Here is a 17,788-nt window from a genome sequence, read left to right as displayed (position 1 = left end):
CTAACAACTTGCCTCCCACACCATATATTCTTAATACCTTCCACAGAGCATCTCTATCAACTCTATCATATGCCTTCTCCAGATCCATAAATGCTACATACAAATCCATTTGCTTTTCTAAGTATTTCTCACATACATTCTTTAACACCCACACATGCACATATACATTTCAACATATACATACACATACACAGACGTATACATATATACACATGTACATGTTCACACTTGCTTCCCTTTATACATTCCTGTCGCTACCCCACCCCATAGGAAGCAATGGTGTTACCCCCCGCTTCACCAAGGTAGCGCAAGGAAAATAGACAAAAAGGCCACATTTGTTCACACTCAGTCTCTACCTGTCATGTGTGATGCACCGAAACCACATCTCCCTATCCACATCCAGGCTCCACATATAAGTTGCTATGTTAGCTGCATTTCCATGTTGTTACAATAGCAGATCATGGCTGAACTTATGAGGAATTAATCTCTTCTTTGATATTATGTCAATATTCTCTAATTTTTTCCTTAGTTTCTTAGTCTCTATAAGTGATTTGTTTATTCTCTATTATCTACATTTTGTGATTAAATGAAAATTAACCTGAAAGTGTACATATGTATCAACATGTAAAAGACACGAGTCACAAGGTACAGTGGCCTACCATAAAGTATCGAAATGACCACAGCACCCAACATCAGATAGTTTTCTGAACCACGGAAATTTGGCTGAACAAGGTCAAATTCTGTTTTCCAAGCAATGAGCATTTCCAAACTTTAGAATGCCAGATTAAAGATATTTCACTCCATTCATGTACTAATAGGAAACAAGTAAGCTGTGATATAAATAAGCCAATAAGAGTAAAATGGAAAATTGTACATATTGGATGACACTATCACTGGATGAAGTTACTTAAATTTCCAGATATTCAGCTTACCACAGATGACCAGATCATCAGGTTTTGGCTCCATGATCCATTGATATGCTGATGTGCATTTTCTCCTAAATAATCACCTTTAATAAGATGCTAAATATTAGAAAATTGTAACTTCATTAACCAACCAGATGTCAACTGTAATGCCACTTCATTTCTTTTCTATCCTCAAGCCTTTAAATGTGCATAGTGAAATGCCTTTACAATTTCATGCCTGTTCCTAAATAACTAAAAAGAAAAGACAAAACAAAAGTCAACCATGACAATAAGCATATTTCTCATACACACAGGGACTGGGAACTACTAATTTAGCAAGTCAACAACATGGAAAGCCATTCCACCTCTGCCACAGCAAGTCTAAAAAGCTGAATTTGATGCTGCTGAATATCAGGGTAAAAGCACCCCAGAATCCACTCCTTTGACATTGGTATACAGACTGACATGATATAAAGCATCTCATATGACATCTAAGTTGGTAACACTGGTTGAAATGGGAGGAACAAGTGATCTCAATATGAGAATGATCTTAAGTTCTTAAAACTCTTTGCAGTTTTCTCAACTTCATGCATATCAGGCACCCTAATCAAGCTAACCTATGGGAGTTATGATGTGAACCTCATACTTCATTCAATAAAAACAAGAAGCTCAGAGACAGTTTCGTCTCTATTCTGGTTTCATAAAACAGGATTCCATTATAATGCAATCCATGGAATGGACAAGGAAAGTCTGAGTCATGCTAAGGCAGTAATGTTTGGAGTAAGTACACTAAATCGGTGAGCTACTGAAAAGAAACTTTTTATTAAGGGAGACAAGATCACAATTCACTAATAGCTGGACTTACCATTCAGTGTGATCCAATATTAAGTCTGGGCTTGACATGAGACATGTACGTACTTTCAACCTACAAGAGAAGCTCAGAAATATTCTACAACTATTTGTATTCTTTTAATTGCCCTTCTATTCTGAATCAATCATTTAGTATCACACATCAAAAAGACTGCATCACACCATCTAACAGTCCTCTACATGACTATAAAGTGATAACTTTTTATCTTTTGTGATTGTCTTCATAGCCCTTCCAATCACTCTACCCTTTGATACTCTCTCAGCTGTTTCATTCTTTATTTCTATTCACTATTAAGCATTTTGCCCAAGTATGTAACATCTAAAGCCTACCACCATCTACCCTTTGATACTCTCTGCTGTTTCATTCTTTATTTCTATTCAATATTACGTATTTTGCCCAAGTATGTAACATCTATAGCCTACCACCATCATTCATCTACTCCGATAACCTTTTTCCAGCCTCTTTCCTCACGTAAGCATGACTATGGTTAATATTTGTACTCAAACAGTTTTCTTTCACATCAAAAACTGACAGGACAAAAATATATAAAATATGCCATAAACACAAACAATGGAAAGTTTTCAAGAAAAAAAATGCACTCAATATGTAGCATGAATAATGTTCAGTTTACATTTTCTTACCTATAGTGAGACCGCATAAGGCCAATGGTGGAGAAAATTTTGTCACATCCATTGTGTGTGCACACTATAGTTTTGGTCTTATGTACAGATATTAAGTGAAGGCGAAGAGTATGGCGATCTGTGGAAGTGTAAGAGAACATTTATGACTAAAAGGTGTAAAGATGAGCTTTCATTGTAGAAGTTTAAGAAAACAAGACCTAAAAGATGCAAAAAAAGTTGAGCTTTCATCAATCATTTTCTATCTATTTATTCGTTAATCTTTGTCTCTGTCTCCGGCATTAGTGAGGTAGCGCATGGAAACAGATGAAAGAATGGCCCAACCCACCCATATACATATGAATATACATACATGTCCACACACGCACATATACATACCTATACATTTCAACATATACATACATATGCATACACAGACATATACATATATACACATGTACATAATTCATATGTGCTGCCTTTATTCATTCCTATCGCTACCCCACCACACATGAAATGACTAACCCCCCCCCGCAAACGCGTGAGGTAGCGCTAGGAAAAGACAACAGAGGCCACATTCATTCACACTCAGTCTCTAGCTGTAATGTATAATGCACTGAAACCACAAGCTCCCTTTCCACATCCAGGCCCCACAAAACTTTCCATGGTTTACCCCAGACGTTTCACATGCCCTGGGTCAATCCACTGACATCACATCAACCCCGGTATACCACATTGTTCCAATTCACTCCATTCCTTACACGCCTTTCATCCTCCTGCATGCTCAGGCCTTGATCGCTCAAAATATTTTTCACTCCATCCTTCCACCTCCAATTTGGTCTCCAACTTCTCCTCGTTCCCTCCATCTCTGACACATATATCCTCTCTGTCAATCTTTCCCCACTCATTCTCTCCATGTGACCAAACCATTTCAATACACCCTCTTCTGCTCTCTCAACCACACTCTTTTTATTACCACACAGCTCTATTACCCTTTCATCACTTACTCGATTAAACCACCTCACACCACATATTGTCCTCAAACATCTCATTTCCAACACATCCACCTTCCTCCGCACAACCTTATCTATAGCCCACGCCTTGCAACCATATAACATTGTTGGAACCACTATTCCTTCAAACATACCCATTTTTGCTTTCCGAGATAATATTCTCACCTTCCACACATTCTTCAATGCTCCTAAAACTTTAGCCCCCTCCCCCACCCTCTGACTCACTTCCGCTTCCATGGCTCCATCTGCTGCCAAATCTACTCCCAGGTATCCAAAACTCTTCACTTGCTCCAGTTGTTCTCCATTCAAACTAACCTCCCAACTGACTTATCCCTAAACCCTACTGTACCTAATAACCTTGCTCTTATTCACATTTACTCTCAGCTTTCTTCTTTCACACACTTTACCAAACTCAGTCACCAGCTTCAGCAGTTTCTCACCTGAATCATCCATCAGCGTTGTATCATCAGTGAACAACAACTGACTCATTTCCCAAGCCCTCTTATTCACAACAGACTGCATACTTGCCCCTCTCTCCAAAACTCTTGCATTCACCTCCCTAACAACCCCATCCATACACAATTTAAACAACCATGGAGACATCAAGCACCCCTGCCGCAAACCTACATTCACTGAGAACCAATCACTTTCCTCTCTTCCTACTCGTACACATGCCTTACATCCTAGATAAAAACTTTTCACTGCTTCTTAATACCTTCCAAAGAGCATCTTTATTAACTATATCATATGTCTTCCCCAGATCCATAAATGCTACATACAAATCCATCTGTTTTTCTAAGCATTTCTCAAATACATTCTTCAAAGCAAACACCTGATCCACACATCCTCTACCACTTCTGAAACCACACTGTTCTTCCCCAATCTGATGCTCTGTACATGCCTTCACCCTCTCAATCAATACCCTCCAGTATAATTTCCCAGGAATACTCAACAAACTTATACCTATGTAATTTGAATACTCACCTTTATCCCCTTTGCCTTTGTACAATGGCACTATGCAAGCATTCCGCCAATCCTCAGGCACTTCACCATAAGCCATACATACATTGAATATCCCCACCAACCAGCCAACAACACAGTCACACCCTTTTTTTAATAAATTCCACTGCAATACCATCCAAACCTGCCGTCTTGCCAACTTTCAACTTCCGCAAAGCTTTCACTACCTCTTCTCTGTTTACCAAATCATTCTCCCTGACCCTCTCACTTCGTACACCACCTTGACCTAAACACCCTATGTCTTACGCACCTTATTTACCTCCTTCAAAAAAATCGTTTTATTCTTACCAAAATTTAATGATACTCTCTCACCCCAACTCTCATTTGCCCTCTTTTTCACCTCTTGTACCTTTCTCTTGACCTCCTGCCTCTTTCTTTTATACATCTCCCAGTCATTTGCACTATTTCCTTGCAAAAATCATTCAAATGCCTCTCTCTTCTCTTTCACTAATAATATTACTTTTCATCCCACCACTCACTACCCTTTCTAATCTGCCCACCTCCCACACTTCTCATGCCACAATCAATCATAGGTGATCATCTTTAATGCAGTATACATGAAAAAATAATGCACACACAAAAATAAATTGGATTTACACCAATGCTATCTATCTAGCAGGTAGTATTTAGTAAGTAGGCAACAACCAGGGAGGTATACTACCAGTGCCACCCACCTGGGTATTGGGAGGATTAGTGACAGTTATGTATTGAGCCAGTACTTCAAAGACTGTCAAGTTGCACTTCTCTGACCCAAGTAGCTGTCTTTTCCTTCTACCCCTCCCACACTTGGACAACTGGCATTTTGTCCACAAACATACAATCTCTCCTTGTCACACATAACACCTGACAACACTTAACTCAGCTCATTCTTCATAATTCTAGATTTTCCTGTGGTGAGCACTATGTGCTAGCCCTGCCTTTGGGCAAAATGGTAGGAGCAATACATAGAACTCGTAGGTAGGAACATTTAGGAAAGAGCATTTGGCAGAAACATTAAGTAAAAGCAGTAGGTAAGAACATTATGCAGGAACATTAAGCAGTGGTAGTCTGCAGGAACATTAGGTAGGAGCCTCTGCAAATACTGTGCTACTTGCCCTCTACTAGTGGTCTCTTAAGGGTTAATCACTAAAGGCTGAGAAGCAGCACTGGGATTTACTAGTTACGGAGACTCTACTGCCAAGGCCACCCCCTTGAGGGAGTTCTCGAGTGGAATTAGAATCAGAGATACAGACAGACAGATAGATAGATAGATAGATAGATAGATAGATAGATAGATAGATAGAAAGATAGATAGATCTTTGATGCCTGTTCCCTCTGGGTATTTCCTCACAGGTGTGGCCACAGCAAAAGAGTCTCCATGACAAGTGAACTCCAGTGCCACTTCTTAGCCTTTAAAGCCTCACCCTTAACAGGCCATGGGGAAAAGGCAACTCTAGCATTGTTCCTAGAGCCTCCAACCTAAAGTGTCTACATCAATTTGGGTTCTAAAAACTTCTCAACAAAACAATAAATGAGTTTTGAGTTCTGAACTAATGAAGAGCTATTCCTTCCAAAAAAAGGTGGCCAATGGGTAAGCTGATAGACCAACTTTCTTCTAAGAATAACCTTGTAAGATCACTTTAGTAATAACTAGCATGTAAACTCAACATTTGTCCCCAAAGACAGGGTTGCTTTGCACAAACAATTGTTTTACATAGTCTCTTCTGCAGATGAAAAGAGTCAGAAAGGAAAATGAAGGCTTGCTCACTGGCCTCCTCTGTAAGAAGAATAGCTTTTCATAAATCAGAACTTGCATTATTCCTTACAAGTTTCGTCCAGTGGAAACTCAAAATTAGTGATGAAGTAAAGAGGTGATCAGTAGGAAAGGAACAGGTGCCTAGCAAGCCCCTTAAGTGCTACATAAGGAGAGACCTACAGATCTAAATCCAGGTAATGGTGAACTAAAATGCTGGCTGATTCCCAATGCTCTCTTAAGTTTGTGCTCTGACCTGAGGTTCTTCAGATAGGCTTGAGTAGAAGTCAACTTTCTAACTCTTCTAGGTATGGGCATTTGAGCTAGGCTGGGACATCAAGATGATGTTGTTTGACACAGATGGCATTTTTTCTAGCCAAATGGGAATGTTTATACTAAAGAGGAATGAATAAAAGATCTCCAGAACACTTGACTATAGAATCCACAAAGGTACCCTCTACATCAAAGGGTCCCAACCTTTTCCCACTCACGATCCCTTTCTCGAAATACTGCAACACTTGCAACCCCCTTCCTCTTGTTAGCCTGTTCAGTTTCACAGTCATTTGGCAATCCCTTTTGGGAGAAGTGAAAACTTGAAACAAAACAAAGAATAATATAGATTTTCCAGCTTCTATGATACATCATACTATGTCGCTGCTGCACTTCAAAAAACCTACACCTTCCTGGCTTACTTCCTGTCTCCAGAAGCTTTTCTGTGCGTGGGAAAAATTTGTTATAAATTATGATGTTGTGGACTGGATCATTTCAATGGCAGAGGAAGCTAATCCAAGCAACTAACCCATACATGCCTGATGCTTATCTAACTATTATGTTATTCATCTTTATTATACTTTGTTGCTGTCTCCCACGTCAGTGAGGAAGCGCAATGGAACAGATGAAAGAAGGGCACCACCCACCCACATACAAATGTATACACATACAACATGCATACATATATACCTATACACTTCAACGTATACATACATACATATACACAGACACACACACACACATATACATATGTATATATTCACATTTGCTGCCTCTATCCATTCCTGTCGCCTTTCTGTCACACACGAAACATCATCCTCCCACCCCCACCCCACCCACCAACACCATCACCGCCACCACCATCACCAAGGTAACACCATCACCGCCACCACCATCACCAAGGTAACACCAGGAAAAGACAAAAGGCCACATTCGTTTACACTCAGTCTATAGCTGTCCTGTGTAATGCACCAAAACCACTTTCCACATTCAGGCCCCACAAAACTTTCCATGGTTTACCCCAGACGCTTCACATGCCCTGTTTCAATCTATTGACAGCGCGTCGACCTCGGTATACCACATCATTCCAATTCACTCTATTCCTTGCACGCCTTTCAACCTCCTCTATGTTCAGGCCCCAATCACTCAAAATCTATTTTCACTCCATCTTTACACTACCAATTTGGTCTCCCACTTCTCCTCATTCCCTCCACCTCTGACACAAATATCCTCTTTGTCAATCTTTCCTCACTCATTTTTCCCAAGTGACCAAACCATTTCAATACACCCTCTTCTGCTCTCTCAACCACACTCTTTTTATTACCATACATCTCTCTTATCCTTTCATTACTTACTCGATCAAACCATCTCACACCACATATTGTCCTCAAACAGTTCATTTCCAACACATTCACCCTCTTCCACACAACCCTATCTAAAGCCCATGCCTCGCGACAATATAACATTGTTGGAACCACTATTCTCTCAAATATACCCATTTTTGCTCTCCAAGATAATGTTCTCGCCTTCCAAACATTCTTAAACGCTCCCAGAACCTTCGCCCCTACCCAACCCTATGACTCACTTCAGCTTCCACGGTTCCATCCACTGCCAAATCCACTCCCAGATATCTAAAACACTTCACTTCCTCCAGTTTTTCTCCATTCAAACTTACCTCCCAACTGACTTGTCCCTCAAACCCACTGAACCTGACAACCTTGCTCTTATTCACATTTACTCTCAGCTTTCTTCTTTCACACACTTTACCAAACTCAGTCACCAGCTTCTGCAGTTTCTTGCATGAATCAGACACCAGTGCTGTATCATCAGCAAACAACAACTGACTCATTTCCCAAGTCCTCTCATCGACAGCAGACTACATACTTGCCCCTCTTTCCAAAACTCTTGCATTCACCTCCCTAGCCATAAACAAATTAAAAAACCATGGAGACATCATACACCCCTGCTGCAAACCAACATTCACTGGGAACCAATCACTTTTCTCTCTTCCTACTCGTACACATGCCTTACATCTTCGATAAAAACTTTTCACTGCTTCAAGCAACTTACCTCCTACACCATATACTCTTAATACCTTCAACAAAGCATCTCTATCAACTTTATCATATAAATTCTCCAGATCCATAAATGCCACATACAAATCCATCTGTTTTTCTAAGTATTTCTCACATACTTTCTTCAAAGCAAACACCTGATCCAAACATCCTCTACCACTTCTGAAACCACACTGCTCTTCCCCAATCTGATGCTCTGTACCCTTCACCCTCTCAATCAATACCCTCCCATTAATTTCCCAGGAATACTCAACAAACTTATATCTCTGTAATTTGAACACTCACCTTGATCCCCTTTGCCTTTGTACAATGGTACTATGCATGCATTCTGCCAATCCTCAGGCACTTCACCATGAACCATACATACACTGAATATCCGCACTAACTAGTCAACAACACAGTCATCCCCTTTTTAATAAATTCCACTGCAATACCATCCAAACCTGCCACCTTGCCAGCTTTCATCATCTGCAAAGCATTCACTACCTCTTCTCTATTTACCAAACCATTCTCCCTTACAATATCACTTTGCACACCACCTCGACCAAAACATGCTATATCTGCCACTCTATCATCAAACACATTCAACAAACCTTCAAAATACTCACTCCATCTCCTCACTTCACCACTACTTGTTATTAACTCCCCTTCACTGATGTTCCCATTTGTTCTCTTGTCTTACACACTTTATTTACCTCCTTCTAAAACATCTTATTCTCCCTAAAATTTAATGATACTATCTCACCCAACTCTCATTTGCCCTCTTTTTCACCTCTTGCACCTTTCTCTTGACCTCCTGCCTCATTCTCTTATACATCTCCCAGTCATTTGAACTATTTCCCTGCAAAAATCGTCCAAATGCCTCTCTCTTCTCTTTCACTAACAATTCTACTTCTCCATCCCACCACTCACTACCTTTTCTAATCTGCCCACCTCCCACCTTTCTCATGCCACAGGCATCTTTTGCACAAGCCATCATTGCTTCCCTAAATACATCCCATTCCTCCTCCACTCCCCTCACGTCATTTGCTCTCACCTTGTTCCATTCTACACTCAATGTATACTCTATATATCATATGGCAGCAAATAGACCAAAGAAAGTGGAAATGAGTCATAGGATGGGGAAGGGGCGAAGCTTTTGGGAGCACTGAAGAATGTGTATAAAGACATAATGTTATCTAAGTTGGCAAAAGTGGGTATGTCTGAAGGAACATTATTCCCAACAACATCATATGGACGCAAGTCATAGGGGTGTGTGGAGGAAGGTGAATGTGTTGGAAATGAAATGTTTGAGGAGAGTACATGGTGTAAGGCAGTTTGATCGAGTATTAATGAAAGGCACGAAAGATGTGTGGCAATAAAAAGAGTGTGGTTGAGATAGAAGATGAGGGTATGTTGAAATGGTTTGGTTATATGGCGAAAATGAGTGAGGAAAGGTTGACAAAGAGGATACATGTGTCAAAAGTGGTGTAAACAGGGAGGATGGAGTGAAAAACATTTTGAGTGATAGGGGTCTAAATATGCAAGGGGGTTGAAAGGGGGTGCATAGAATTGAGTGAATTAGATCATCATTAAAAGGTCTGTGGGGGCTGGTTGTAGATAGGGAGCTGCATGACAAGACAGCTAGAATGGACGTGAGCAAATGTGGCCCATCTTCGTCTGTTGCTGGTGTTACTTTGCTAATGCAGGAAATTATAATCAAGTATTAGGCAGGGGAGAAAGAATTCTATCTCCGTATTTCCTGCGTGTCATATGAGGTGACTAAATGCGGCAGAAGTGGGAGGCTGGAAACCCTCCCCTTCTTGTATTTCAATTTCTAAAAGAGGAAACAGAAGATGGAGCCCTGCAGGGAGTGCTCGTTCTCCTCAAAGGCTTAGATGGGGGTGTCTGAATGTGTGTGGATGTAATTAAGATGAGAAGAGAGGAGAAAAAGGTTGTATGTTTAAGGAAATAAACCTGGATGTTCTGGCTCTTTGTGAAACAAAGCTCGAGGGTAAAGGGGAGGAATGGTTTGGAAATATCGTAGTAAAGGGGAGGAATGGTTTGGAAATATCTTAAGAATCAAGTCAGGGTTTGGTGAGAGGACAAGAGTTTAGGAAGGAGTAGAACTACTCCAGAAGCAGAAGTTGTGGGAGTGTGTAACAAAGTGTAAGGAAGTAATACCTACATTGATGTGGGTAGAACTGAAAAAGGATGGCGAGAATTGGATGATTATCGGTGCTCATGCATCTGACCATAAGAGAAAAGATAATGAGAGGCATGTGTTTTGGGAGCACCTGAGTGAGTGTGTTAGCAGTCTTGGTGCATGAGACTGGGTATTAGTGATGGCTAATTTCAATGCGAAGGTAACTAATACAGCAGTTGAGGGTATAATTGGCACACATGGGGCATTCAGTGTTATGAATGGAAATAGTGAAGAGCATGCAGAGTTGTGTGCTCAAAAAAAGACTGGTGATTGGGAATACCTGGTTTAAAAAGAGAGATATACACAAGTATACATATGTGAGAAGGAGAGACTGTCAACTGGCATTATCAGATTACATATTAATTGAGAGGTGTAGAAAAGAGGGACATTTGGATGTAAATGTGCTGATAGCGGCAGCTGGTGGGGTGTCTGATCACTTTCTTGTGGAGACAAAGGTGAAGATCTGAAGAGGTTTTTGAAATAGAAGAAACAATGGTGGGGAGAAGAGAGTGGTGAGAGTGAGTGAGTTTAGGAAAGAGTTATGTGTAGAAATACCAGGAGAAATTGAATGTAGAATGGCAAAAGGTGGGAGCAAATAAAGTGAAAGGACAAGGTGGTAAATGGGAGGTATTTATGGAAGCAGTGACAGCATGTGCAAGAAATGCCATGCAAAAGGTAGGATGTGGGCACATTAGAAAAAGCAGTAAGTGGTGGGATGAGTAAAGTTGCTAGTGAAAGAGAAAAGAGGAGCATTTGGGTGGTACTTACGAGGCAGGAGTGCAAATGATTGAGAGATGTATAAGAGAAAGCAGCGGGAGGTCAAGAGGAAGGTGCAGGGGTTGATAAAGAAGGCAAATGAGAGTTGGGGTGAGAGAATATCGTTAAACTTTATGGAGAATAAAAAGATGTTTTGGAAGGAGGTAAATATTGTACAAAAGACAAGAAAACAAATGAGAACATTGGTGAAGGGGGCAAAAGCAGAAGTGATAACAGGAAGTGATGAAGTGTGGAGAAGATGGAGATAGTATTTTGAAGGATTGTGAAATGTGTTTGATGATGGAGTGGCAGATATAGGAAGTTTTGGTTGACGTGAATTTGTAAAGAGAAAACAAGAGATGAAAGCCTTGCATAAGATGAAATGCGGCAAAGTGGCTGGAGTGGATGGCATTGCAATTATTCTTTGGATGGTAAGGATATTCAATGTATGTAAGGATATTCAGTGTATGCATGCATCATGATGAGGTGCCCGAGGATCGGCAGAATGTATGCATAGTGCCAATGTATAACAGTTAAGGGGATAAAGGAGAGTGTTCCAACTACATAGGTATAAGTTTGCTAAGTATAACTGGTAAGTCATATGGGAGGGTAATGACTGAGAGGGTGAAGGCATGTAAAGAGCATCAAATTGGAAAGGAACAGTATGGCTTCAGAAGTGGTAGAGGATGTGTGAATTAGGTGTTTGTTATAAAGACTGTGTGTGGGAAATACTTACAAAAACAGATGAATTTGCATGGGGCATTTATGGACCTGGGAAAGGTATATAATTAGGGTTGGCAGAGATGCTTTGTGGTAGGTCTAAAATAATATGGTTTGGGAACTGGGCTTCTAGAAACAGTAAAAAGATTCTGTCAAGAGTGTAAGGCATGCATATGATAGGGATGAGACAGGAAAGTGAATGGTTCCAAGTGAAAGTTGGTCTGTGGCAGGGGTGTGTGATATCACCATGGTTCTTTGATTTGTTTATGGATGGGGTAGTTAGGGACAAAGATGCAAGAGCCTTGGAGAGAGGGGCGAATATGCAGTCTGTGGAGTTTGAAAGGGCCTTGGAAATGAGTCAGTTGTTGTTTGCTGATGATAAAGCTGATGATAAATGTACTGTTCTTTGCATGGCTCGAGAATGACTAACTGTGGGAAGAAATTATTATGCACTGCGAACTCAGCCATTGCCCAGGATCAGCATGTGGCCCTAAATTCGATGAGTACATTTACATCTAGAGGAAGTGTTAAACTCATGTACATATGTCTGGAGTAGTAAGGGGTTAAACACCCAAAGTTATATCATCCACTCTCACTTGTAATCACCAATCCTCCTTCTTCCCTACTCTCACAACTGATTTTCTCTCCTGACAAAACCTCCTCACTGTATCTAGTAGCTTTCCTCCTACACCATATATTCATACCGCCTCCCGCAAGGCCTCACTGTCAACCTTATCATGGTGTATGCAAAAAGCTTTGTTCACTTCCCTATACATTTTCAAAGGCCATGTCAGACTCACATTTTAGTACTTTGTTACACCTCCTTTGGCCTTCATTACTATCTGCAGACATTGTTTGCATGGAACTGGCAAGGTTCCTGAAGTATTCTATGTCCATGTTTTGGGTACAAGAGGCATCCACATTTTCTTGCCTCCAGGTGAGACTTTGGGCTTTCTCATCCTTAAATAGGTAACAGCCAACCATCTTGAAGTACAGGTGGAAGAAATATAACACCCAGAAGTGAAATTCCCGAAATGAAGTGGCAGCCAGGAAGAGTAAATAAAGAACACCCTTTCTTCCACACAGCCTGCAGCACACCATTAGAAACACTAGTCTCATCAACCATATGTATGTTGATTTCACTCTAAGATAGTCATGTGCTTGTACCCACAACACATCTTGGTCATGTACTGCCTTTGAAAATATATAGGAATATGGGATTGGACACTATTTTTTTTTTTTTTTTTTTTTTTTTTTTTTACACTTTGTCGCTGTCTCCCGCGTTTGCGAGGTAGCGCAAGGAAACAGACGAAAGAAATGGCCCAACCCCCCCCATACACATGTACATACACACGTCCACACACACAAATATACATACCTACACAGCTTTCCATGGTTTACCCCGGACGCTTCACATGCCTTGATTCAATCCACTGACAGCACGTCAACCCCTGTATACCACATCGCTCCAATTCACTCTATTCCTTGCCCTCCTTTCACCCTCCTGCATGTTCAGGCCCCGATCACACAAAATCTTTTTCACTCCATCTTTCCACCTCCAATTTGGTCTCCCTCTTCTCCTCGTTCCCTCCACCTCCGACACATATATCCTCTTGGTCAATCTTTCCTCACTCATTCTCTCCATGTGCCCAAACCATTTTAAAACACCCTCTTCTGCTCTCTCAACCACGCTCTTTTTATTTCCACACATCTCTCTTACCCTTACGTTACTTACTCGATCAAACCACCTCACACCACACATTGTCCTCAAACATCTCATTTCCAGCACATCCATCCTCCTGCGCACAACTCTATCCATAGCCCACGCCTCGCAACCATACAACATTGTTGGAACTACTATTCCTTCAAACATACCCATTTTTGCTTTCCGGGATAATGTTCTCGACTTCCACACATTTTTCAAGGCTCCCAAAATTTTCGCCCCCTCCCCCACCCTATGATCCACTTCCGCTTCCATGGTTCCATCCACTGACAGATCCACTCCCAGATATCTAAAACACTTCACTTCCTCCAGTTTTTCACCATTCAAACTCACCTCCCAATTGACTTGACCCTCAACCCTACTGTACCTAATAACCTTGCTCTTATTCACATTTACTCTTAACTTTCTTCTTCCACACACTTTACCAAACTCCGTCACCAGCTTCTGCAGTTTCTCACATGAATCAGCCACCAGCGCTGTATCATCAGCGAACAACAACTGACTCACTTCCCAAGCTCTCTCATCCCCAACAGACTTCATACTTGCCCCTCTTTCCAAGACTCTTGCATTTACCTCCCTAACAACCCCATCCATAAACAAATTAAACAACCATGGAGACATCACACACCCCTGCCGCAAACCTACATTCACTGAGAACCAATCACTTTCCTCTCTTCCTACACGTACACATGCCTTACATCCTCGATAAAAACTTTTCACTGCTTCTAACAACTTGCCTCCCACACCATATATTCTTAATACCTTCCACAGAGCATCTCTATCAACTCTATCATATGCCTTCTCCAGATCCATAAATGCTACATACAAATCCATTTGCTTTTCTAAGTATTTCTCACATACATTCTTCAAAGCAAACACCTGATCCACATGGCTCTTGTGAAAAATATGAAAGATTAAAATTTGCAATAATAATATGTACAAAAATGTGATGTACAAAAGGGAAGACATAGAAAGAAAAGGTTCACTGCTAGTATATGCAACCTTGAAGCATGTGGGCCCCTTAGATATGCAACCTTAATTTGAAGGAATGATCCAATAATCTGCTCCCCACCACCAAAAATAAATGCTCCCTGGATACTTGAAGTGCAAGAGGTTAGGTTCTGAATTATGCAAAGTGCATGAAATGACTTGCTGTGTTTGTTTTTATGCACTTGGATTAGGACTCATGACACCAATCTTCTTCCTGAAAGTGGCAGTTATTGGTTCACACAAGAGCTTATCCATCTCACAGAATTGTGGCTTTACCTAATGCTAACACTTGAGACATTACTAAATTATTCCCAAAGAGAGAGAAGGGACCTCTCTTCTCACTTGTTAACTCGATGAATTCTGTTAACGAGAAACATGAAATAAATATGAAGCTTTTAGTCAGACTCTAAACACCTCATGAAATTAGAGATGTAAAATTGGTATGTAAGTAACCAAAAGCCATAGGTTGTAAGACATTAAAATACTAGCAGTACATCTTTCACTACTCTGTAAATACATTTTAAAAAATGTTGCTTTTCTAGGGCATTAAGCATCCCTGGTTTTCGCCTGTCTGAGAGGTTGAAGCAAGGAACCTCTATCCTGAAATACTGAATCTCACAAAAGGTACAGCCTAGATGAACCTGATTCACCTCATATCATTGGGAATGGATGTAATGATAATTGACTGATAAACAGACAATTAACTGTATAAAATTTACTATAGCTATGAGTTATATTTCACTTCTTGAAGAAAAGAAGAGACTGAAAACGTTAACATAGTTTAACAAAAGAACCTACTTTTGGATTTTCTTACCTCCAAAAGACTTGAAGCACAGTTCACATGGATACTTTATCTCAGAAGCAGCCCTATGAATCCTCTTAATATGGTCCATGTATGATGCTCGTACAGTAAAGGTCATGCCACACACACAAATAAAATTTGGTGTTTCTGAGTGTACAGCTCTGTGGGCCCTTAATGCACTGAAAGATAATATTTCTTTCATGGAGGAGAGAACTTTATCTGGGAAAGCAAAAATGGGTATGTTTGAAGGAATAGTAGTTCCAACAATGTTATCTGGTGTCGAGGCATGGGTTATAGACAGGGTTGTACAGAGGAGGGTGGATGTGTTGGAAATGAAGTGTTTGAGGACAATATACGGTGTGAGGTAGTTTGACTAAGTAATGAAAGGGTATGAGAGATGTATGGAAGGAAAAAGACTGTGGTTGAGAGAACATAAGAGGGTGCATTGAAATGGTTTGGATACATGGAGGGCAAAGAATAGAGTGAATTGGAGCGGTGTGGTATACCGGGGTTGACATGCTGTCAGTGGATTGAATCAAGGCATGTGTATGGGGGTGGGTTGGGCCATTTCTTTCGTCTGTTTCCTTGCGCTACCTCGCAAACGAGGGAGACAGCGACAAAGCAAAAAAAAAAGAAAAAAAAAAAACATGGAGAAAATGAGTGAGGAAAGATTGACAAAAAAGATATGTGTGTCAGAGGTAGAGGGAACAAGGAGAAGCAGGAGACCAAATTGGAGGTGGAAGGAAGGAGTGAAAAAGACTTTGAGCGATCGGGGTCTGAACATACAGGAGGGGGAGAGGCTCTACCTCGCTGAAGAATATGAACATTATACTGGAGGGCAAAAATGGGTATGTTTGAAACAATAGTCATTCCAACAATGTTACAAAGTTGCAAAGGCATGGGATATAGGTAAGGTTGTGCAGAGGAGGGTCTATGTGTTGGAAATTAAATGTTTGAGGACAATATGTGGTGTGAGGTGGTTTGATCAAGTAAGTAATGAAAGGGTAAGAGAGATGTGTGGTAATAAAAAGATTGTGGTTGAGAGAGCAGAAGAAGGTGTATTGAAGTAGTTTGGTCATATGGAGAGAATGAGTGAGAAAAGATTGACAAAGAGGATATATAGTGTCAGAGGTGGAGGGAATGAGGAGAACTAGGAGACCAAATTGGAGGTTGAAGGATTGAGTGAAAAAGATCTTGAGCAATCAGGACCTGAACATAAAGGAGGTTAAAAGGCGTGCAAGGAACAGAGTGAACTGGAACAATGTGGTACACCAGGGTCGACGCTGTCAATGGATTAAACCAGAGCATGTGAAGTGTATGGGGTAAACCATATATTTATTTAATTGTTTATTTATTTTGCTTTGTCGCTGTCTCCCGCGTAAGCGAGGTAGCACAAGGAAACAGACGAAAGAATGGCCCAACCCACCCACATACACATGTATATACATACACGTCCACACACGCAAATATACATACCCATACATCTCAATGTATACATATATATGCACACACAGACATATACATATATACACATGTACATAATTCATAGTCTGCCTTTATTCATTCCCATCGCCACCTCGCCAGACATGAAATAACAACCCCCTCCCCCCTCATGTGCACGAGGTAGCACTAGAAAAAGGCAACAAAGGCCCCTTTCGTTCACACTCAGTCTCTAGCTGTCATGTAATAATGCACCTAAACAACAGCTCCCTTTTCGCATCCAGGCCCCACAGAACTTTCCATGGTTTACCCCAGATACGTCACATGCCCTGGTTCAATCCATTGACAGCACGTTGACCCCAGTATACCACATCATTCCAATTCATTCTATTCCCTGCACGCCTTTCACCCTCCTGCATGTTCAGGCCCCGATCACTCAAAATCTTTTTCACTCCATCTTTCCATCTCCATTTTGGTCTCCCACTTCTCCTCGTTCCCTCCATCTTCGACACATATATCCTCTTGGTCAATCTTTCCCACTCATTCTCTCCATGTGCCCAAACCATTTCAAAACACCCTCTTCTGCTCTCTCAACCACGCTCTTCTTATTCCCACACATCTCTCTTACCCTTACATTACTTACTTGATCAAACCACCTCACACCACATA

The 17,788-nt window shown here is 40.9% G+C and overlaps 1 protein-coding gene across 2 annotated transcripts in view; it reads right to left on the bottom strand.

The window, feature by feature from the left end:
* Window positions 1–17,788, bottom strand: part of LOC139765296 (uncharacterized) — a 120,915-nt gene that overhangs the window by 71,623 nt on the left and 31,504 nt on the right. For both annotated transcript variants that reach the window (XM_071692681.1, XM_071692680.1), the window contains exons 6-7: window positions 15,692–15,858; window positions 2,418–2,535 (exon numbers count right to left, since the gene is read on the bottom strand). In XM_071692681.1, the coding sequence (XP_071548782.1) occupies window positions 2,418–2,535; window positions 15,692–15,858 (285 nt within the window). The remainder of the gene's footprint in view (window positions 1–2,417; window positions 2,536–15,691; window positions 15,859–17,788) is intronic.

The sequence above is a fragment of the Panulirus ornatus genome, chromosome 53 (assembly GCF_036320965.1).
Source record: "Panulirus ornatus isolate Po-2019 chromosome 53, ASM3632096v1, whole genome shotgun sequence".
Classification (NCBI taxonomy): Eukaryota; Metazoa; Arthropoda; class Malacostraca; order Decapoda; family Palinuridae; genus Panulirus; species Panulirus ornatus.
Note: the sequence above shows the minus strand (reverse complement) of the source record. Positions and strands in the feature narration are given on the sequence as shown.